Here is a 24,341-nt window from a genome sequence, read left to right as displayed (position 1 = left end):
ATTAGCAGTTCTGTAGGAGCTAGAGAAGGAGCTGAGAGGAGGTGATAAATAAAAGGCTCAGGGAGATTGAGTCACTTCAGTCTTACACTGCTCGTGAACAGAAGAGCTGGAAATAAATCTAAGTCTTTTCCAATGGGTTATCATCCAGTCGAACATGGTAAACGTTAAAGACATTTATGAACAAAGGGATGAAGGGCTACTGAAGGAGTTTCTGAGTTTGTCATGTGCAAAGGTGACGAAGGGCACTCTAAAAAAATGGAATGGAATAGTATGCAAAGCTCAGCATGGAAAGGTTATGGTGTGTTTGGAAAACAGCAAAAAGCAGATGAGGCTAAAATAATTTTAGCGGGCAGCATGGAGGATGGAAAGAGTAGAGACAGATTGGAGACGGGAGAGCCGGGTAGGAGGCTGTCCCAGTAATTCGCCAAAAGCTGTTGAGGGCTCAGACTAAGGAAGGAACAGTGGGAATGAAGACGAGAAGTTGGATTCAAAAAATATTTTGGAGGTAGCATAAGCAGGATTTGAGAATGGAATAGTTGTTACAGGAAGATCCTGCAGTGAATGCAGTCCAGAATTTAGATTTGGGGGGGATGATGACCCATTAAATGAGATGGCAAATACAGGTGGTAAAGCAGGTTTGGGGTGTTCAGAAAAAATAGTGGAAACGCAGAACTGATGGCAAATGCTGGAAGAAGCACCAAATCCATGCCTATGGGGAAATGGAAGTGAAAAGGATGAGACTTAACTTTATCTGTAACACTTTATTTTTTTTTTTTAATTTTTTTAAAGAAGAAGATGTTGGGGGTAGGAGTTTATTAATTTATTTATTTTTGCTGTGTTGGGTCTTCGTTTCTGTGCGAGGGCTTTCTCTAGCTGTGGCAAGCGGGGGCCACTCTTCATCGCAGTGCGCGGGCCTTTCACTATCGCGGCCTCTCGTTGCGGAGCACAGGCTCCAGACGCGCGGCTCAGTAGTTGTGGCTCACGGGCCTAGTTGCTCCGCGGCATGTGGGATCCTCCCAGCCCAGGGCTCGAACCCGTGTCCCCTGCATTAGCAGTTAGATTCTCAACCACTGCGCCCCCCCCCCAGGGAAGCCCCAACACTTTAGTCTTATTTTCAAAAATAACTTGAAGCAATTGTGAATATTCAGGGTGGTACACACAGGTGCTTAGTTTCTGTAGTTTTTAATTTTAAAAATTGATGCTTGGAGTTATTTCTTTAAAAAAAATTAATGTGTCAAGCATTTGGAGTACCTACTATGTGCTTGGCACTGTTCCAGGCATCCGAGATATTTGCCCCCTTCTACTAGCCTTTTCCTTTCAGAAGTTACCAGGCTGGAGTTCAGAAACAGCTGCTGGTTCCAGCTTGGCTACAGGCAAGTCATTTTTCCTCCCTGGGTCTCTTTCAGCTCTCACATCCTAGGATTCAATACTGTAACTGCAACTCAGCATTCCTTATTCTCACCGAGGTGAGCGCCACAGCGCAGTTCATTAGCATAAAATAACTCCATTGGGGAGTGTCCCTGAAGGGCTGACCTACTAAGAACGTTTTCCAAACGGTCCTTAATCTCTGCCTCCCACCCAACCCCCGCCCAGGATAACAGATGTTCCTCATGGGATTTCAAATTTGCAAGGGAATCTTGACAACTTCTTTGGTAATGGGCTATGTCCTAATTCCAGTCTAATCAACAGAAGCAACTTCCGTACTTTCAGCTTTAGGTGCTGTGGAGAGAACAGATAAAAACAAAAATTTCTGCCTTCATGCTGTTTACATTCCAGTGAACGGAGACATCAAGGAAAAATAACAACAATTCAAGGAAGACACAATGCGTCAGTATGGTGCAGAGAAACGCAAGGTGAGTAGAGAAATCCTAGTCCTCTGACGCCTACAAAACCTAATCCCTAATCCCTAATTTCTTCCGGGTCACTGTCGGGTTACTCTCCTCCTCCCACTCCGCCCACGGCCCCACCTTCGGGCCCTGGCCACGCCCACGCTCCTGACGTCAATTTTCCAAGCCCTGCCGCGTTGAACTGGCCTATGGAAAGCCGCAGGCCCGCCCGAGCCCCATTAAGCCCCGCCTCGTGAGTCAACGCGTGGCGACGGCGATGGGGCCGTGGGGCTGCGTGGCGCTGCGGCTCGGGGCGTTGCTGTGGCGCCGGGCCTTCTCCCTGGGAGCGTGGCCCGCGGCGGCCGCGGGGCTCCGGCTTCGGCTGCTTTCCGTGGGGCGACTTCCGGTGGGACCGACGCTCGGCAAGGTCTGCCCGGCCCCCGACCGAGCGCGCGGCCCGCACGGCGGGCCGGGCCTGGAGAAGCGGGCGGAGGGAACAGCCGGCGAGGGGCGCCCGGAGTCAGGCACCGGAGGTACGGACGAGGAGGAGGGAGCCGGGTCCCAGCTAAAGAGGCTGAGTTCCTCTCTTTTTGCGTTTCTCATGGGGTCACAAAACTCCTACAGAGCAGAACTGGAAGGGACTGCAAAGGTTGTCGGCACCAACTTTGCATTTCACAGTGGGATCAAGAGATGGACTGAAGTCTCCCAAACCCCAGGCGTCTGTCCGAACGGCCACGTCGGACCCCTGGCATCACAACCTCACCGTCCTCATCCCCCTTCACACTGTCTAGGGTTCCGAGAAATGGACTTGTTGAGAATGTTGGGGCGTGAGGATTCTGAGGAAGAGCCAGGGTCTGGGGGCTCAGGGGTGCGTAAGAAGCGCTAATAGGAGATGGGGCCAATTTAAGAGCCTCTAAGTATTGTAAGCTTTTAGAAACTTGAGAGGTGGTAAACATATCACACCTGTGAAAGGATGAAGTATGAGAGGGAGAGGTTAGCCACTAGGGCCCTGGGAGTCAGCTTTAGAACTGAAGAGAGCTGTTAAGTCCACAGGCTCTTATACACCACGGTGAAGAGCTGAATATCTAAATCTCTAGAGGAAAAATAAAAAACAAAAAACGGTTTTCACAGATAATACAGTTGTTACATAACCCAGCTGGCATTGTAAGAAAACCTTGAGAGTTCAAAATGAGAATTGCTGTTAAAATTTTAACCCTCCGATTGGTAGATTTGGGGCCACACACTTACTCAGCTAGTTCTCAGTTTCTCAAATGAAGGTTGTGGACGGATACTACCCAAGAGCCCTTCCAGTTCACGGTTCTAGTTCTGTGACCCTTTGTGGCTGGAATTCAGTTTAATGTGCCCCAAGATATTACCACCTCCCCAAATTGTGCTTGTTCTCCTCTCCTTTTTAAAATTATTATTATTAACTATTATTATTATTATTATCGTTATTTATTTATTTTGGCTGTGTTGGGTCTTTGTTGCTCCGCATGGGCTTTCTCTAGTTGCGGCGAGCGGGGGCTGCTCTTCGCTGTGGTGCGCGGCCTTCTCACTGCGGTGGCCTCCCCTGTTGCAGAGCACGGGCTCTAGGCACGCGGCCCTCAGTGGCTGTGCCACGCGGGCCCGGCAGCCGTGGCACGCAGGCTCAGCAGTTGTGGTGCACGGGCTTAGTTGCTCCGCGGCATGTGGGATCTTCCCAGACCAGGGCTCGAACCCTGCATTGGCAAGGTGGATTCTTAACCACTGCGCCACCAGGGAATTCCCGTTTTCCTCTCTTTGAATAGCAGTTCTCTGCTTGATCTGTGTTACTCATTTCCTCAGGTACTAGATCAGAAAGCCGTTGTTGCTGATGTCTGGTTCTACTTGCATGCGCTAATAGGAAAGGATGTGTGTGGTGGCTGTCTGTGACCTGCGCACCCTTCCCATAAGTTGAGCAGTGCTATATGAAACCAGTGCCCAGCTGCAACTTCCAGGAGGCCTAAACACCTTCATGGAGGAGTGGTTTCGCTGTCAGCTGCCCGCATCTCTGGGTGCATATCGTGTCTGTCTTTACTTGGCCACCTGACAAAAGCAAATCTTTGTGCATTTCAGATCATACTGGTCCCAAGTTTGACATCGATATGCTGGTTTCACTTCTGAGGCAAGAAAATGCAAGAGACATTTGTGTCATCAAGGTTCCTCCAGAAATGAAATATACAGATTACTTTGTAATTGGTAGTGGAACTTCTACTCGACACTTACATGCCATGGCCTACTACATTGTGAAAATGGTAGGATGCTTTCTTTTTCTTTGGAACCTTTAACTTAATGGAATAGTGTCAATGCATCAGGCGGAAAAGCCACATTTAAAAACTAAACTCTAAGATTATATAAGAAGCCCAGATTTTTAGTATTTGCATGAGTGTTTTCTGTTCTTTGATAGTGAAAGTTATGGGGACCAATATCTAGCCTTAGTCGGTCAAGATATTTTACATTCTTGTCTCTTGTGACAAGAAAAATAATACAAGAAAAAAATTACCTGAGGCAGGCTAGTAGACAGTATAACCCAGAGGGATTTCTAGAGCAAAACTGTCCAGTGTGATACCCACTAGCCCCATGTGGCTATGTAATTATAAAATAAAACTAAAAATTCAGTTCTTCAGTTGTACTAGCCACATTTCAGGTGTTTGGTGGCCACATGTGGCTAATGGCTACCATACTGGACACAAATATAAAACATTTCCATAGTTGCAGAAATTTCTATTGGATAGTGCTGGCCTAGAGTTTAATTCAAATGTTTGAGTATGTCCAGTGTTCCCAGGCACGGTGCTGGGTATTGGGAAGACAAAAATTAAAAAGATTTCGTTCTTAACCCTCCAAATTCACAGGTCTAGTTGAGGAAAGAGAAGGAAGTTCACTTTCATACTTCTTTCACCCTGTTGAAAATTGGTCAGAGAGGGAACAGTTAAGACCAAAAGAATAGCTGGGATTGCCTAGAGAAGGGTGGTAAAATAAGGGGACTGAGAACAAAACCCTGGTGCAACATGGCAGAACAAAGGAAGATTCAAAAAGAGGGGGTAGTTGGAGAGACTAAGAGAACTAGGAGGGCATGGAGAAGTTAAAAGGCAGGATCCTAGGGTCTCTGTCAGATGTAATAGTAAGACAGAGTAAGACTTAAAAGTGACCGCTGGACTTGGAGATATAAAAAGAAAGAGATTTTTCAGAGAAAGTTTCTGTGGAAGAGCAAGGGAGGGGAATAGAAATTCCTTCTGCAAAAATTTTAGATGAGGGAGAAAAATGCAAGGTCAAAGTTTTGTTCTTGTTTGTGGTAAAATATTACATATTTTAGCCATTTTTAGGTGTACAGTTAAGTGATGTTAATTACATTCACATTGTTGTGCAACCATTACCACTATCCATCTCCAGAACGTTTTTCTGTTTTCATCTTGCAAAAAACTCTGTACACATTAAACAATAACTTCCCATTCTTCCTTCCCCCAGCCTCTGGCGTCCACCATGCTGCTTTCTGTCTCTGTGAATTTGACTACACTAATAAGTACCTCCTTGAGTGGAATCATACTCTAATTTTCCTTTTGTGACTGGCTTATTTCACTTAGCATAATATTTTTCAAGGTTCATCTATGTTGTAGCATGTGTCAGAATTTCCTTCTTTTTAAGACTGATTATTTTAATGTATGTATATACCACATTTTATCTTATTCACCCATTGGTGGGCATTTGGGTTGCTTTCACCTTTTGGCTATTGTGAATAATGCTGCCCTAAACATGAGTGTAGAAATATCTGTTCAGATCCCTGCTTTTAATTTCATAAGTGGAATTGCCAGATCATGGTAATTCTGTGTTTAATTTTTTGAGGAAGCATCACACTTTTACACAGTCGTTGCACCACTTTACATTCCCACCAGCAGTGCACAAGGGTTCCAATTTCTGTACATCCTCACCACTTGTTATTTTCGTTATTTTCTGGTTTGTTGATAATATTGATAGTAATCCTAATGAGAATGAAGTGGTACCTTGTTGTGGTTTTGATTTGCATTTCCCTAAATTAGTGATGTTGAGCATCTTTTCTCATGGTTATTAGCCATTTGTGTATATTTGGAGAAATGCCTATTCAGGTCCTTTGCCCATGTTTTAACCGAGTTTGTTTTTTTATTGTGAAGTTGTAGGAGTTCTCTGTATATTCTGGATATAAATCCCGTATCATCTATGTGATTTGCAAATATTTTCTCCCATTCTGTAGGTTGCCTTCTTACTCTGTTCATTGTGTCCTTTAATGCACCAAAGTTTTAAATTTTTCTGCTGTTGCCTTTGGTCTCATATCCAAGAAGTCATTGCCAAATCCAATGTCATGAAGCTTTTCTTTTTTTTTTTTGGATTACTTAATTTTTTTATTTTTTTGAATTTTAGAATTTTATTTTTTTATACAGCAGGTTCTTATTAGTTACCCATTATATATATATTAGTGTATATATGTCAATCCCAATCTCCCAATTCATCACACCATCACCTGCCCCCGCCACTTTCCCCCCTTGGTGTCCATATGTTTGTTCTCTACATCTGTGTCTCTATTTCTGCCCTGCAAACCAGTTCATCTGTACAGTTTTTCTAGATTCCACATATATGCATTAATATACAATTTTGTTTTTCTCTTTCTGACCTACTTCACTCTGTATGACAGTCTCTAGATCCATCCACGTCTCTACAAATGACCCAATTTCATTCCTCTATATGGCTGAGTAATATTCCATTGTATATATGTACCACATCTTCTTTATGCATTTGTCTGTCGATGGGCAATTAGGTTGCTTCCATGACCTGGCTATTGTAAATAGTGCTACAATGAACATTGGGGTGCATGTGTCTTTTTGAATTATGGTTTTCTCTGGGTATATGCCCAGTAGTGGGATTGCTGGGTCATATGGTAATTCTATTTTTAGTTTTTAAGGAACCTCCATATGTTCTCCATAGTGGCTGTATCAATTTACATTCCCACCAACACTGCAAGTGGGTTCCCTTTTCTCCACACCCTCTCCAGCATTTGTTGTTTGTAGATTTTCTGATAATGCCCATTATAACCAATGTGAGGTGATACCTCATTGTAGTTTTGATTTGCATTTCTCTAATAATTAGTGATGTTGAACAGCTTTTCATGTGCTTCTTGGCCATCTGTATGTCTTCTTTGGAGAAATGTCTATTTAGGTCTTCTGCCCATTTTTGGATTGGGTTGTTTTTATCTTTAATATTGAGATGCATGAGCTCTTTATATATTTAGGAGATTAACCCTTTGTCCATTGATTCGTTTGCAAATATTTTTTCCCATTCTGAGGGTTGTCTTTTCATCTTGCTTGTAGTTTCTTTTGCTTTGCAAAAGCTTTTAAGTTTTATTAAGTCCTATTTGTTTATTTTTGTTTTTATTTCCATTACTTTAGGAGGTGGATCAAAAAAGATCTTGCTGTGATTTATGTCAAAGAGCGTTCTTCCTGTGTTTTCCTCTAAGAGTTTTATAGCGTCCACTCTTACATTTAGGTCTCTAATCCATTTTGAGTTTATTTTTGTGTATGGTGTTAGGGAGCGTTCTAATTTCATTGTTTTGCGTGTAGCTGTCCTGTTTTCCCAGCACCACTTATTGAAGACACTGCCTTTTCTCCATTGTATATCCTTGCCTCCTTTGTCATAGATTAGTTGACCATAGGTGCGTGGGTTTATCTCTGGGCTTTCTATCCTGTTCCATTGATCTATATTTCTGTTTTTGTGCCAGTACCATATGGTCTTGATTACTTTAGCTTTGTAGTATAGTCGGAAGGGAGTCTGATTCCTTCAGCTCCATTTTTTTCCCTCAAGACTGCTTTGGCTATTCGGAGTCTTTTGTGTCTCCATACAGATTTTAAGATTTCTTGTTCTAGTTCTGTAAAAAATGCCATTGGTAATTTGATAGGGATTGCATTGAATCTGTAGATTGCTTTGGGTAGGATAGTGATTTTCACAATATTGATTCTTCCAATCCAAGAACATGGTATATCTTTCCATCTGTTTGTATCATCTTAATTTCTTTCATCAGTGTCTTATAGTTTTCTGCATACAGGTGTTTTGTCTCCCTAGTTAGGTTTATTCCTAGGTATTTTATTCTTTTTGTTGCAATGGTAAATGGGAGTGTTTGCTTAATTTCTTTTTCAGATTTTTCATCATTAGTGTATAGGAATGCAAGAGATGCCTGTGCATTAATTTTGTATCCTGCAGCTTTACCAAATTCATTGATTAGCTCTACTAGCTTTCTGGTGGCATCTTTAGGATTCTCTATGTATAGTATCATGTCTTCTGCAAACAGTGACAGTTTTACTTCTTCTTTTCCAATTTGTATTCCTTTTATGTCTTTTTCTTCTCTGAATGCCATGGCTAGGACTTCAAAACTATGTTGAATAATAGTGGTGAGAGTGGACATCCTTGTCTCCTTCCTGATCTTAGAGGAAACGCTTTCAGTTTTTCACCATTGAGAATGATATTTGCTGTGGGTTTGTCATATATGACCTTTATTATGTTGAGGTAGGTTCCCTCTGTGCCCACTTTCTGGAGAGTTTTTATCATAAATGGGTGTTCAGTTTTGTCAAAAGCTTTTTCTGCATCTATGTGATGATCATATGGTTTTTATTCTTCAATTTGTTAACATGGTATATCACATTGATTTGCATATGTTGAAGAATCCTTGCATCCCTGGGATAAATCCCACTTGATCATGGTGTATGATCCTTCTATGTGTTGTTGGATTCTGTTTGCTAGTATTTTGTTGAGGATTTTTGCGTCTATATTCATCAGTGACATTGGTCTGTAATTTTCCTTTTTTATACTATCTTTGTCTGGTTTTGGTATCAGGGTGATGGTGGGCTCATAGAATGAGTTTGGGAGTGTTCCTTCCTCTGCAATTTTTTGGAAGACTTTGAGAAGGATGGGTGTTAGGTCTTCTCTAAATGTTTGATAGAATTCACCTGTGAAGCCCTCTGGTCCTGGACTTTTGTTTGTTGGAAGATTTTTTTTTTTTTTTTTTTTTTTTCTTTTTGCGGTATGCGGGCCTCTCACTGTTGTGGCCTCTCCCGTTGCGGAGCACAGGCTCCGGACGCGCAGGCCCAGCGGCCATGGCTCACGGGCCCAGCCGCTCCGCGGCATATGGGATCCTCCCAGACCGGGGCACGAACCCGCATCCCCTGCATCGGCAGGCGGACTCTCAACCACTGCGCCACCAGGGAGGCCCTGTTGGAAGATATTTAATCACAGTTTCAATTTCATTGTGATTGGTCTGTTATTATTTTCTATTTCTTCCTGGTTCATTATTGGAAGGTTATACCTTTCTAAGAATTTGTCCATTTCTTTCAGGTTGTCCAATTTATTGGCATAGAGTTGCTTGTAGTAGTTTCTCAGGATGGTTTGTATTTCTGTGGTGTCTGTTGTAACTTCTTTTTCATTTCTAATTTTATTGATATGAGTCCTCTCCCTCTTTTTCTCCCTTTTTTTTGGCTAGTGATTTATCAATTTTGTTTACCTTCTCAAAGAACTAGCTTTTAGTTTTATTGATCTTTGCTATTGTTTTCTTTGTTTCTGTTTCATTTATTTCTGCTCTGAACTTTATGATTTCTTTCCTTCTGCTAACTTTGGGTTTTGTTTGTTCTTTCCCTAGTTCCTTTAGGTGTAAGGTTAGTTTGAGATTTTTCTTGTTTCTTGAGGTAGGATTGTATTGCTATAAAATTCCCTCTTAGAACTGCTTTTGCTGCGTCCCATAGGCTTTGGATCTTCATGTTTTCATTGTAATTTGTCTCTAGGTATTTTTTCATTTCCTCTTTGATTTCTTCAGTGATCTCTTAGTAACGTATTGTTTAGCCTCCATGTGTTTGTTTTTTACGTTTTTTTTCCCTGTAATTGATTTCTAATCTCATAGTGTGGTCAGAAAAGATGCTTGATATGATTTCAATTTTCTTAAAATTATTGGGGCTTGAATTGTGACCCAGGATGTGATCTGTCCTGGAGAATTGTCTGTGTGCACTTGAGAAGAAAGTGTAATCTGTTGTTTTTGGATGGAATGTCCTATAAATATCAATTAAATCTATCTGGTCTATTGTGTCATGTAAGCTTGTGTTTCCTGATTAATTTTCTGTTTGGATGATCTGTCCACTGGTTTAAGTGAGGTGTTAAAGTCCCCCACTATTTTTGTGTTACTGTCGATTTCCTCTTTTATAGCTGTTAGCAGTTGCTTTATGTATTGAGGTGCTCCTATGTTGGGTGCATATATATTTATAATTGTTATATCTTCTTCTTGGATTGATCCCTTTATCATTACGTAGTGGCCTTCCTTGTCTCTCATAACATTCTTTATTTTAAAGTTTATTTGATCTGATATGAGTATTGCTATTCCAGCTTTCTTTTGATTTCCATTTGCATGGAATATCTTTTACCATCCCCTCACTTTTCACTCTGTATGTGTCCCTAGGTCTGAAGTGAGTCTCTTGTAGACAGCATGGGTCTTGTTTTTGTATCCATTCAGTGAGCCTGGGTCTTTTGGTTGGAGCATTTAATCCATTCACGTTCAAGGTAATTATCAATATGTATGTTCCTATGACCATTTTCTGAATTGTTATGGGTTTGTTTTTGTAGGCCCTTTTCTTCTCTTGTGTTTCCCACTTAGAGAAGTTCCTTTAGCATTTGTTGTAGAGCTGGTTTGGTGGTGCTAAATTCTCTTTTGCTTGTCTGTAAAGCTTTTGATTTCTACATCAAATCTGAATGAGATCCTTGCTGGGTAGAGTAATCTTGGTTGTAGGTTCTTCCCTTTCATCACTTGAAGTATATCATGCCACTCCCTTCTGGCTTGTAGAGTTTCTGCTGAGCAGTCAGCTGTTAACCTTATGGGAGTTCCCTTGTATGTTATTTGTCATTTTTCCCTTGTTGCTTTCAATAATTTTTCTTTGTCTTTAATTTTTGTCAGTTGAATGACTATGTGTCTTGGTGTGTTTCTCCTTGGGTTTATCCTTCCTGGGACTCTGTGCTTCCTGGACTTGGGTGGCTATTTCCTTTCCCACGTTAGGGAAGTTTTCGACTATAATCTCTTCACATATTTTCTCGGGTCCTTTCTGTCTCCTCCTTCTGGGACCCCTATGATGCGAATGTTGTTGCATTTAATATTGTCCCAGAAGCCTCTTAGGCGGTCTTCATTTCTTTTCATTCTTTTTTCTTTATTCTGTTCCACGGCAGTGAATTCCACCATTCTGTCTCCAGGCCACTTACCTGTCTTCTGCCTCAGTTATTCTGCTATTGGTTTCTTCTAGTGTATTCTTCATTTCAGTTATTGTATTGTTCATCTCTGTTTGTTTGTTCTTTAATTCTTCTAGGTCTTCGTTAAACATTTCTTGCATCTTCTCGATCTTTGCCTCCATTCTTTTTCCAAGGTCCTGGATCATCTTCACTATCATTATTCTGAATTCTTTTTCTGGAAGGTTTCCTATCTGCACTTCATTTAGTTGTTTTTCTGGGGTTTTATCTTGTTCCTTCATCTGGTACAATAGCCCTCTGCCTTTTCATCTTGTCTCTCTTTCTGTGGATGTGGTTCTTGTTCCACAGGCTGCAGGATTGTAGTTCTTCTTGCTTCTGCTGTCTGCCCTCTGGTGGAAGAGGCTATCTAAGAGACTTGTGCAAGTTTCCTGATGGGAGGGACTGGTGGTGGGTAGAGCTGGGTGTTGCTCTGGTGGGCAGAGCTCAATAAAACTTTGTCTACTGATGGGTGGGGCTGGTTTCCCTCCCTGTTGGTTTTTTGGCCTGAGGCGACCCAACACTGGAGCCCACCCGGCTCTTTGGTGGGGCTAATAGCAGACTCTGGGAGGGCTCACACCAAGCAATACTTCCCAGAACTTCTGCTGCCAGTGTCCTTGTCCTCACGGTGAGCCACAGCCACCCCCCGCCTCTGCAGGGGACCCTCCAACACTAGCAGGTAGGTCTGATTCAGTGTCCTATGGGGTCACTGCTTCTTCCCCTGGGTCCCGATGCGGACACTACTTTGTGTGTGCCCTCCAAGAGTGGACTCTTTGTTTCCCCCAGTCCTGTTGGAGTCCTGCAATCAAATCCCACTAGCCTTCAAAGTCTGGTTCTCTAGGAATTCCTCCTCTTGTTGCCGGACCCCCAGGTTGGGAAGCCTGGCGAGGGGCTCAGAACCTTCACTCCGGTGGGTGTACTTCTGTGGTATAAGTGTTCTCCAGTTTGTGAGTCACCACCCAGCAGTTAGAGGATTTGATTTTATTGTGATTGTGCCCCTCCCACCGTCTCATTCTGGCTTCTCCTTTTGTCTTTGGTTGTGGGGAATCTTATTTTTGGTGAGTTCCAGTGTCTTCCTGTCGATGATTGTTCAGCAGTTAGTTGTGATTCTGGTGCTCTTGCAAGAGGGAGTGAGTGCACATCCTTCTACTCTGCCATCTTGAACCAGTCTTATCCACTGTGTTTTCTTCTAAGATTTTTATAGTTTTAGGTTTCATGTTTAGGTCTTTGGTATTCAGTTAGTTTTTGTAGATGGTGTCAGATAAAGACTCCAGCTTCATTATCTTGCATGTAGATAATCTAGTTTTCCCACTACTTATTTGTTGAAAGGACTGCCTTTCCCTATTGAATGGACTTGGCACCCTTGTTGAAAAATCATTTGACCATATGGGCTCTTTATTTTATTCCAGTGGTCTATAAGTTTATCTTAATCACTGTTTTGATTACTGTAGCTTTGTAGTAAGTTTTTAAATCAAGAAAGTTGAGATCTTCAACTGTGCTCTTCCCTTTCAAGATTGTTTTTGGCTATTTGGGGTCTCTTTAGATTACATATAAATTTTAGGATGGAGTTTTCTATTTCTACAAAAAAAAAGTCTGGGATTTTGATAGAGATTGATTGTATTGAATCTGTAGATAAAGTCTTAACAATATTGTGTTCCAGTTCATGGATACAGGGTGTCTGATTATTGGTGGCATCTTTGCAACGTTTTGTAGTTTTCAGTGTATGAGTCTTGCTTCCATGGTTATGTTTATTTCTAAGTATTTTATCCTTTTTGATTCTATTGTAAATAGAAGTATTTTCTTTTTTAAAAATATTTATTGATGGCTGAGTTGGGTCTTCGTTGCTGCACGCGGGCTTCCTCTGGTTGCAGTGAGCGGGGGCTACTCTTCATTGTGGTGTGCAGGCTTCTCATTGCGGTGGCTGTCTTGTGGAGCACAGGCTCTAGGCGCACGGGCTTCAGTAGCTGTGGCATGCAGGCTCAGTAGTTGTGACTCGCAGGCTCTAGAGCGCAGGCTCAGTAGTTGTGGCGCACGGACTTAGCTGCTCTGCGGCATGTGGAACCTTCCCCGACCAGGGCTCGAACCCGTGTCCCCTGCATTGGCAGGCGGATTCTTAACCATTGTGCCACCAGGGAAGTCCCGGAATTGTTTTCTTAATTTTCTTTTCAGGTTGCTTATTAAGTGTACAGAAACGCAACTCATTTTGGGGTTTTGATCTAATATTCTACAACTTTGCCGAATTCATTTTTTCTAACAGGTTTATTTGGGTGCAATCTTTAGGGTTTTCTTTTCTTTTTTAAAATAAATTTATTTATTTATTTATTTATGGCTGTGTTGGGTCTTCGTCGCTGCATGCAGGCTTTCTCTGGTTGCGGCGAGCAGAGGCTACTCTTTGTTGTGGTGCGCAGGCTTCTCATTTCAGTGGCTTCTCTTCTTGCGGAGCACGGCCTCTAGGCGTGCAGCCTTCAGTAGTTGTGGCACGCGGGCTCTAGAGCGCAGGCGCAGTAGTTGTGGCGCACAGGCTTAGTTGCTCCGCGCCATGTGGGTTCTTCCTGGGCCAGGGGTCGAACCCGTGTCTCTTGTGTTGGCAGGCGGATTCTTAACCACTGCGCCACCAGGGAAGCCCTAGGGTTTTCTACGTATTAAGAGCATGTCGTCTGCAAACTGAGACAATTTTATTTCTTCCTATCCAATTTTGTTACTTTTTTTCTTTTGTTTTCCCTTGCTCTAAATGCCATGGCTAGAACTTCCAGTACTGTGTTGAATAGAAGGTGGCAAAAGTGGGCATTCTTGTGTTGTTCCTGATCTGAGAGGAAAAACTTTCAGTTTTTTGCCATCAAGTATGATGATAGCTAATCGCTGTGGGCTCTTCATGTATGGCCTTAATTACCTTAAAGTAGGTTTGTTTTTTTTTTTCCTCATCTCTGTTGAGTTTTTATCATGAAAGGGTATTGAACTTTGCCAAATGCTTTTTCTGCATAAATTTGAAATGATCCTGTGGTTTTCATCTTTCATTTTGTTAATGTGGTTTATTACATTGATTTTTAAAATTAATTTATTTTTGGCTGTGTTGGGTCTTTGTTTCTGTGCGTGGGCTGTTTCTGGTAGTGGCAAGTGGGGGCTACTCTTCGTTGCGGTGCGCAGGCTCCTCATTGTGGTGGTCTCTCTCGTTGCGGAGCACATGGGCGCGTGGGCTTCAGTAGTTGTGGCATGTGGGCTCAGTAGTTGTGGCTCATGGGCTCTAGAGCACAGGCTTTCGTAGGTGTGGCGCACGGAGTTAGTTGCTCCATGGCATGTGGGATCTTGCCAGACAAGGGCTCAAACCCATGTCCCCTGCATTGGCAGGTGGATTCCTAATCACTGTGCCACCAGGGAAGTCCCTACATTGGTTTTTTCATGTGGAATCATCCTTACATTCCAGGAATAAATCCCATGTGGTGTTGATATATAATTCTTTGAATGCGGTATTGAATTAGGTTTGTTAGTATTTCATTCAGGATTTTTCCATCAGTATTCATCAAGGATATTGGTCTGTAGTGTTTTCTTATAGGGTCTTTGTCTGGTCTTGGTATCAGGTTAATGCTACTCTCATAGAATAAGTTAGGAAGTGTTGCCACATCCTCAGTTTTTTGCAAGAGTTATAGCAAAATTTGATGTTAGCTTATCTTTAAGTATTTGGTAGAATTCACCAGTGAAGAAGCCATGTGGTCCAGGGCTTTTCTTTGTTGGGAGGTTTTTTTCCTTCCTTCTTCTCTGTGTGTTCTTTTCTCTATACCCCACCCTTTCGTTTGAGATACAGTTGTGTTGGGAGATTTTTGATTAATGACTCAATCCTGTTCCTATTATTGAATAGGGCTATTCATACTTTGTTTCTTCATGATGCAGTCTTGGTAGGTTGTGTGTTTCTAGGAATTTGTCCATTTATTCTGGGTTTTCCAGTTTGTTGTGTCTCTAATGTCTCCTCACTTATTTCTGATTTTAGTTATCTGGGGGTTTATTGGTCAATTTTGTTGATCTTTCTGAAAAACGAAATCTTGGTTTCATTGATTTTTGTCTATTTTGTTTTAATTTGGTCATTGACTTCAGTTAGTTTCAGTTAGTTTTTGTAGATGGACAGTAGGACAGTAGGTCCTAATAAGGACAGTAGGTCATTATTAGTTATCTATTTTATATATAGTAGTGTGTATGTATCAATCCCAATCTCCCAATTTGTCCACCCCCGCCCATCCCCCCGCTTTTCCCCCCGGTAACCATAAGTTTGTTTTCTACATCTGTGACTCTATTTCTGCTTTGTAAATAAGTTCATTTGTACCATTTTTTTTTAGATTCCACATATAAGCGATATCATGATACTTGTCTTTGTCTCTCTGACTTCATTTAGTGTGATAATCTCTAGGTCCATCCATGTGGCTGCAAATGGCATTATTTCTTTCTTTTTTATGGCTGAGTAATATTCCATTGTATATAGGTACCACATCTTCTTTATCTGCTCCTGTGTCAATGGACATTTAGGTTGCTTCCATGTCTTGGCTATTGTAAATAGTGCTGCAGTGAACATTGGGATGCATGTGTCTTTTTGCATTACGGTTTTCTGTGGATATATGCCCGGGAGTGGGCTTGCTGGATCATATGGTAGTTCTATATACGTCTATATTTATATATCTATCTATATCTATATCTGTATCTCTGAAGATAGGTTTTTTGACCATGCTGCATGGTGTGCAGGATCTCAGTTCCCCACCCAGGGATTGAAGCCACACCCCTGCAGAGTGTTAACCACTGGACTGCCAGGGAAGTCCCTCATGTGGTAGTTCTGTATTTAGTTTTTTGAGGAACCTCCACACTGTTCTCCATAGTGGCCATACCAATTTACATTCCCACCAACACTGTAGGAGGGTTCCCTTTTCTCCACATCCTCTCCAGCATTTATTTACTTATTTAAATTAACTTTTATTGGAGTATAGTTGAGTTACAGTGTTGTTAGTTTCTGCTGTACAGCAAAGCGAATCAGTTATACATATACATATATCCACTCTTTTTTAGATTCTTTTCTCATATAGGTCATTACAGCGTATTTGAGTAGAGTTCCCTCAATACTCTTATTCTTACAGTCAGTACTTATTAGTTATTTATTTTATATGTAGTATCTGCAGTATATGTCTATCCCAGTCTCCCAATTTATCCCCCCCCCCCGATAACCATAAGTTTGTTTTCTATATCTGTGACTGTTTGTTTTGTAAATAAGGTCATTTGTACCTTTTAGATTCCACATATGTGATATTATGTATTTGTCTCATTTACTTCACTCAGTATGATAATCTCTAGGTCCCTGTTGCTGCAAATGGCATTATTTCATTCTTTTTTTATGGCCAAGTAACATTCCATTGTATATATGTACCACATCTTTATCCACTCCTCTATGGACAGTTCAGTTGCTTCCATGTCTTGGCTTTTGTAAATAGTGCTGCAGTGAACATTGGGGTGCATGTGTCTTTTTGAATTATGGTTTTCTCTGGATATATGCCCAGGAGTGGGATTGCTGGGTCATATGGTAATTCTATTTTTAGTGTTTTAAGGAACCTCCATATGGTTCTCCATAGTGGTTGTATCAATTTACATTCCCACCAACAGTGCAAGAGGGTTCCCTTTTCTCCACACCCTCTCCAGCATTTATTATTTGTCGATTTTTTGATGGTGCATTTCCTAGTTCTTTAAGGTATAATTCATGTTGTTGATTTGGGAACTATTTTTTTCATGTAAGCATATACAGCTATACATTTCCTTCTTACTGCTGCTCTCACTGCACTCTATAACTTCATTTGTCTCAAGATATTTTCTAATTTCCCTTGTGATTTCTTCTTTGATCAGTTGTTTAAGGTAATAAAACAATTGATTTCCACATATTTGTGGATTTTCTAGTTTTATTTCTAGTTCATTTCATTGTGATCAGAAAATATACTTTATATGAGTTTAATCTTTGAATTTATTAAGACTTGTTTTGTTGCCTAACATATGATCTATCCTGGAGAATGTTCCATGTGCACTTGAGAAAAATGTGTATTCTGCTGTTGTTGGGTAGAATGTTCTGTTAATGTCCATTAGGTTCAATTGGTCTGTAGTGCTGTTCAAGTTCTCTATTTCCTTATTGATCTTCCATCCATTAATGCAAATGGGGTATTGAGTCTGCTGTATTACTGGGTTGCTATCTATTTCTCCCTTCAATTTTGTCAATATTTATTTCATATATTTAGGAGCTCTGATTTTTGGTGCATGTTTCTAATTGTTATGTCATCTTGGTTGGTTGACCCTTTTATCATTATATAATGTCCTTGTCTTGTAATAGTATTTTTTTTCTAACATTAGTGTATTTGTTGTTTTAGACCATACATGGAATCTGCTGGGAATAGAGATTATGGGATGATAATATCCCATTAACACTGTCATGAAAGTAGATGAGATGGAATCATTAGAACTGAGAAGACCTAGCCTTAAAACAGGAAGGCAGCATCTGTCTCCCCTGAGAGGGAAAGGAAGCTGGGATGGACAGAAGGGATGATGTATGTGAGAAGTGGATATTGAGAGAGTTTAGGCCTGCCTCTGAGGCACCTTGGTAAATGAGTGAGGTGGCCCTGTCAGAAGGGTTTGGGCAGGAGGATGCAGGAGAGAGGTGTAGGAGGTGGGTAGGATTTAAGGGGGAAAAAAGTTTCCCTATGTTTATATTAAGGGCCATGGTGTAGCTGTGAGGAATGAATAAGTTAGTTGCCAAATTAAGACCAAGAAAAATACCCCCAGATGCTCAATAAGAACAGAGATTTCCCCTATCCTCTTCCCCTTTAATATGTGATCTGGCTTTTTTCAGTACAAATACCTGAAACGTAAAAGTGAGCCCCATGTTAAGATCGAAGGGAAGGACACTGATGACTGGCTCTGTGTGGACTTTGGTAAGTTATTTTGGCACATTCTACAGAAAAATATTTGATATTGCACTAATCTTGAACTATTTTCAGTTGTAAAAGGACTGAGATCTCAGTGTTTCTCCACATACATTTTTCTTTTTAACTTTAGAATTTTATTTTTTTATACAGCAGGTTCTTATTATCTCCACATACAATTTTTGAAGTGTGTCTAAAATAAGTTTTCTTATAACTTAGTTGGTCTTATTCACATGTGAAATCCTCATCTCACATGGTATGTATGTAAGTTGCCATACAGGTCAGAAAGCTGGTGGAGAACGGGATGGATAACATGGGAGAGATCCCCTAGTGGTGGTGGAAGGCACCTTGGGGTACACATAACCTTGGCCTTAAATAACTCAGATAAGGTGAAGGGCGTTCTAGGCACAGGGAAGGACAAGAGCAGAGGACTAGAATTTTGGAAAGATTTAACAAATTTGGGTATTAACACATACATAGTTTCAAAGTATTTCCCCAAAAGACAGTTAATACAAAGGGACAAACAGTAACTGAAGAACTGTGAAGGGTCTGAGATTTTATCTTACGTGTAAGCCAACAAGTTAGTCAAGGTTTGATGAAGCACGGTTTGTTACTCAGCAATAGCAGTAGCCAGCATCAAGCACCATTTTTGCACCAGGGTCCCTGAGCAACACAGGACCAGATGACACCTTCACACAAAGTTCTAAGAGAAGAACCCTGAGATTAGGGTATCTACATCTTTTATAATGGGCAGGAAGCAGGCCTGCATTTGCTCTGGTGGAAAACACTTTTTCGGCCAAGGCTGTATGTCAGGGTTTCTCAGCCTTGCCACTATTAACATTTTCGGCCAGGTAATTCGGGTGCCGAGGAATATTCTGTGCATTGTAGGATGTTCTCCTCTCCACCCCCCCGAACCATGAAACTCAAAAATGTCCCTTATTGGAAACCACTGCTGTAAGCATCCTTGCACTTGGACCCGGAGGGAGACGGTAGTTCTGAGGATATTTGCCAACAGCCGTAAACATACCGAGTCCAGAACAAACGCCTGTCAGTGCTTTGCTCACAGGCTGTGCAGAAATGTGATGATACCCTTGAAGGACTGTCTCCCAAGCGAACCCCATCACGAGTAGTGTTACATACGGACATCATATACCTCCTGTATGATGCACTGAGAAAAGCACAGCATCACTTCTGTGGTGTTTTTGCTGGATGGTGTCCACAATTTGCATTTCTAACAAGTTCTCAGGTAATGCTAATCTGGGGTTCACACTTTGAGAACCACTGTTTTAAATGTCACACAGGTTTGTGAGATCACAAGGGTAAAAGCAAATGAACTGCTTCTTCATTGTAAGTCTTATCTGTCCTTGATAGGCAGCATGGTGATTCATTTGATGCTTCCAGAAACCAGAGAAACCCACGAATTAGAGAAATTATGGACCCTTCGTTCTTATGATGACCAGTTAGCTCAGATAGCACCTGAGACCTTACCTGAAGACTTCATTCTTGGAATAGAAGATGACACTTCATCTCTGGCTCCTGTGGAGTTTAAATGTGAATAAAATGGTATGAACTGCTTTAGTCATTTCAGATTTGGATTGAGTCACTTATAACTCCTAAACCCTGCCTAGCTGGTTGTTGTCAAAACAAGTCTTATCTATGGACACTAATCCTAACTGACACATGGAAATTGCAGGTAAGTGAGCTACTTCTCACCCTGTGAATCAGTACATTCAAACTAAAATTAATATATTGTCTTTGTTCCTGAGATCTCAGCAGGATTTCCTGGAAGTTGAATTGGCCCCTGTGTTTTACTTGAGCTCTCAGAGTTTATTTTTATTTTATTTTTTGCTGACAAAGCAAGAGACTTTTTTAGGAAGGGGCACCCAGGTGGAGAGCAGGAGGGTAAAGGAACCCAGGACTGCTCCACCACATGGCTCACAGTCTCGTGTTTTATGGGAATGGTGTTAGTTTCTGGGTTGTCTCTGGCCAATCATTCTGACTCGGGGTCCTTCCTGGTGGTGCGCGCATTGCTCAGCCAAGGTGAATTCCAGTGAGAAGGATTCTGGGAGGTTGGCAGGACATATAGACTGAAGTCTCCTCTCTCCTTTTGACCTTTCCTGAATTCTTCCAGTTGGTAGTAGCTTGTTAGTTCTGCATTCCTTACCAGGACCTCCTGTTTAAGATAACTCATGCAGGTGGTTACTATGTTGCCTGGCCAGGGCAGGCAGTTTCAGTGTTTCCCCTAACAACTCCTCCCTGAGAGACTTCATACTCAAGATAATTCTTGGGAATTGGAGTGGAGGTCTCTTTCTTCTGTAAGTACTTCCTGTTGAGAGTTGGCGTAGTCCCGCCTGGTAGAGTAGAAGTCTCTCTCTACCTGATCTAAATTGAGGTATTCTGTGCCTGAAACTGGCGATCATCCTTGTAGTAACAGCAGTTTAGCTGAAACTGTTGGACCCAGTTGGGGATGAACCTTGTACAGTTGAAACAGACAAGGGCCTAACAGGATGGTCATCGCCAGGCCCAGACAAGGCAGGCAAAATTGGGGGTGAGGGCTGCAGGGTGTGTGACTTTCTTCTGATTGATGGGTAGTGAGGTAACAGGACAGTCAGCCTGCAGTTACCATCGTCCACCTGGGTGGGGGCCTTAGTTCCTGCAGAACTCAAAGATGTTGTTATGCATACTCCTTGAGGCGAACCAGGACCCTGCCCCAAGGCTGTACACTACTTGACTGCTCCTCCCCTGTTGTTGCATCCCTTCCCTTCCCTGATTAGCAACTGTTTGAATCTGCCCTTTGGAACTCAGGGAAGGTCAAGGAGGCTGAGTGAAGCCTATATCCTACAAACAAGAAACGGGACACAGAAAGGATTTGCATCCTGGAGCCCCCCCCCCCCCAGTCCTGCCCAGTTCCAGTTCAGGGAACTAACTGGGCGACAACAGTGCTGGCCACTTCCTGCTACGATAGGGCATAGTCCTGCCTCAATTTGGAGAATAGACACTGGACTGGAAATGCTTCTGATTCCCAGATCTGAGTCTTGTATGATTAAAATCTTCATCCCTTGGTCTGCCACTTTGGTGTAACAGACCCAATCAGAAGTAGCTGGAGGAGTGACAACAGGATTTTAATAGGCAAAATAAACGTCATTTCTTTTCAGGAGAATAAGCCTGAAACACGGTTTGGACCTGGTGCTTTGGGGAGACTTGTAGCCACGTAGCCGGTTGTCTAGTTTTATTGAGGTAGGTTTTAACTTTTAATGTAGTATTAACACATAGGTAACAGGTGCTATTGGTCATCAAACATGTCTCTTCTTTTTGTTAATGTATGATCTAAAGCAATTCCGTTGTCTAAAAATGTAATAGTTACAAGAGGAGACCTTTAAAAAGTAAGGCTGCAGTTCAGTTACCAGCTGCCAGCAGACATTATTTTGAGAACGGCTGGTGGCATCCAAGTCTGACACAGCTCAGAAAACTCAAGTTCTTAGCAATACAAGGATTTGCCTGAAATCACACCCACAATGCCATCTAGTTTTTTCTTGGATGTCTAAACCATAGCTACTCCATTTTGACTCTTAATGGTAATATTCCCCTTAATAGCCAAAGCAGATGTCACCATTAATGATGTTAGTGTTTCTCTAGGTATGAGAAGACGCAAGAATCTGGGCCCATAAAATCTTCTCCTGAAAATATCTAACTATCTATCTGAAGGCCTGTTCTGCCAGTTTTTCCCAGAGCACAGAGTGCCTCGTCCCTGTTCTACACTCTGAACTCCTTTTCAGGGGGTGTTGAAGGTCAGCAGCTGCAGCAGCCCGTGATTTAATCTTTGTAGAGGCAGACAGCAAGCGCCAATGGTGAGTGCCAAGTTCCAGTCAGCAGGGCCCCTTCATGGTCATAAATTTGACCATGGTTTTTGGGGGGCATTTCATTCCCCAGTGCTAGGAATGCTCATTCCCAGGCCTAGCAAAGTGTTTTCCGAGTTGAAGTTTAAATCTTATTCTGTAGAATAGTACAGCCAAAAATTTTTTTTTAAATATAGCAGAAAACATAACCACCCCACTGGTCCTGTAACATAAAACCTTTAGTTCTCAGTTCATATGCAACAGTATTATCTAGGTTCACAGTAAGGACATTGGTAGATACTGGTGCCTGCCTTGAGATTGACAGAACATTACTAAAAATCTTACACTTTGACCAAATTCAGGACATTCACATTAATTTGAAAAGCCAAAAATACATACTACACAGCAGGCTGCACCTGATAATGAAACACTTTATTCTGCATCAAGGTATCTGGAAAATGAAGCTGCATTTGGGGCACGTTACAGATGAGGAATGATCCATATGTGGTGAGTACAAAACTCAATTACAACAGAATTATTTCCTAGTATTACCAGATACTCCATTACCAATGCTTAATTGAAAGTAAAACATGATTTGCCACACTAGAAGGCTAGAAGTGAAACATGACAGAATTTAAACAGGCAGATATAAATGTAGCACCTATCTGTATTTAAAAAAAAAAAAGTTGGAAAAATCAAATACTGAGGAAGAGCTCTGGCCTTAAGCACATTTTACCCAAAATCCAACCAGAAAGCCAGTCCATTACTTTTTTTTTTTAAAGCAATTCATTGTATGGAAGAAAATGATGAATGCTAGATGAATTCAGTGACAAAAAGGGCACTTTTTGGCTAAAACTACAAAATAAACTGATTTTCTGAAAACATTTAGGAAAACATTTCAAGTCATTTTCAAAATGTTTAAATGATACAGTGATCTTCAGAAAAACTTACCCAGTCTGTAGAAATTCATCTTGAAATACAAATGAAGCAAAATGATTTAAGGGTTATTATATATGCCCTTCAGATCAGTATAATATGATGACTGTGATCATTTAATGAACAAAAGAAACACAATTCTGAGAGCAGTGTGGCCTTGGAGACCACCCACACCCACATAACTGTACATACCAGGCTTTGCCATCAAGGTAGGGAATGGGCGAATGCGTTCAGTATCAAAGGTCAAATGTATTATATCACAGTCATTCAAATTATATTCCAAAAGTTGTTCTTGTATTTTTCTACCTTTTGACTTATTTTCAAATAACTGGTTGCAGAGAATACAGAAATCCTGCTGCAATTTATGTAATATTCTAGGTGGCCTTTCATTCTTCTTGATTTATCATTGCTTAAAATCTTCAAAATAGCTTAGTGTGAGGCTCATGACAGTGCCTGGCACAGGGAGATGTAGCCTTTCTATTGCCTTTAAACACTGTCACACCGTCTGACTGCCCCATTGGTCTTCACAAAGCAATTCTTTTGGGGTCTGCTCCAAGCATAGACCAACTGGTCTGAAATATATTGGCAAACTAAGCATCCTGTAAGGCAAGCTGAAGCTTTCTTCTTGCCAGTCAATTTAAAGTTCACAGGAGCTGCATGTCTCCATAGATACACTTGCTTTAGGTAGTGATAGTCAAAAGCACAAAGCATTTATGCATTCAATCACATAGCCAAACAAAAAAACCCTGAAGTCTCCTGAAGCCATTTATTAAAACTAGCCGTTCCAAAACCTCCTGCAGCCACTTTGCTCTGTTAGTACCATCAAAAACTTCCCTACCATAAACAAAAAAATAAATGGTATTTGCTGCTCTCCAAATATAGGCACTGCTCCGTATCACTGAACATTTACTGGATTTTCCAACTAATAACTGTCAAAAGCCTCAAAAAACCTGAAATTAATTTTCCAGCTTTACTGTCACCAGCCAGAAGTAAAATTTTTTTCTCAGTTATTTGCCTGTTAGCTAATTTTATTTTTTAAAAAACAGTTGGACTTATCTTTATAAAGTATATAAAATTTTCAGAAAAAAACAAAACAATTTTGCTTTCATTGCATTACTGAATACCTGAGGTAGTTGAGTAAAAATGCACATTTAATACCCCTGCCAACACCATTCAGCACTTCCCTTAGGTTATTTGTGTTAGTGTTAGATAAAACTGAGAACAGTTTTTCTATGCTAACAGCTTAACATTTAAGTTCTTGTAATAATTCTATTCTGATCCAATTTTAATAATTGGACATAGGAGCAATCTATCTTTATTTATTTGATGAATTTAGTAAATGCACCATTAAGCCAATTTCTGGCATTATGGGGGAATGAATATTAAGAAAAATTAGAATATTTGTTATACTGAGAGTACAACAAAAGGGAAGTGCAGAGCTCCTCTCTTTCCCTCCCTCACCCCCTAATTTTTTTCTTTTTTTAAAGCTGGGTGTCATACATTTCAGAGAGCATAAAGTATAC

At 41.2% G+C, this 24,341-nt stretch overlaps 1 protein-coding gene across 2 annotated transcripts; it reads left to right on the top strand.

Moving 5' to 3' along the window:
- The first annotated feature begins 2,064 nt into the window (after positions 1 to 2,064).
- MALSU1 (mitochondrial assembly of ribosomal large subunit 1) lies at positions 2,065 to 22,393 on the top strand. Of its 2 annotated transcripts, XM_082632765.1 has the most exons (5): positions 2,065 to 2,359; positions 3,921 to 4,099; positions 17,974 to 18,055; positions 19,418 to 19,609; positions 22,330 to 22,393. In XM_082632765.1, the coding sequence occupies exons 1-4, from the start codon at positions 2,104 to 2,106 to the stop codon at positions 19,603 to 19,605; spliced, it is 705 nt and encodes a 234-aa protein (XP_082488891.1). In that variant the 5' UTR covers positions 2,065 to 2,103; the 3' UTR covers positions 19,606 to 19,609; positions 22,330 to 22,393. The 2 variants fall into 2 exon arrangements, with proteins under 2 accessions (XP_082488891.1, XP_082488892.1); XM_082632766.1 differs by lacking the exon at positions 22,330 to 22,393 and having other exon boundaries at positions 19,418 to 19,628.
- Positions 22,394 to 24,341: the final 1,948 nt, after the last annotated feature.

The sequence above is a fragment of the Mesoplodon mirus genome (genome assembly GCF_964341445.2).
Source record: "Mesoplodon mirus genome assembly, chromosome: 9".
Classification (NCBI taxonomy): domain Eukaryota; kingdom Metazoa; phylum Chordata; class Mammalia; order Artiodactyla; family Ziphiidae; genus Mesoplodon; species Mesoplodon mirus.
The sequence above is the reverse complement of the archived record's forward strand: the minus strand, read 5'-3'. Positions and strand labels throughout refer to the sequence as shown.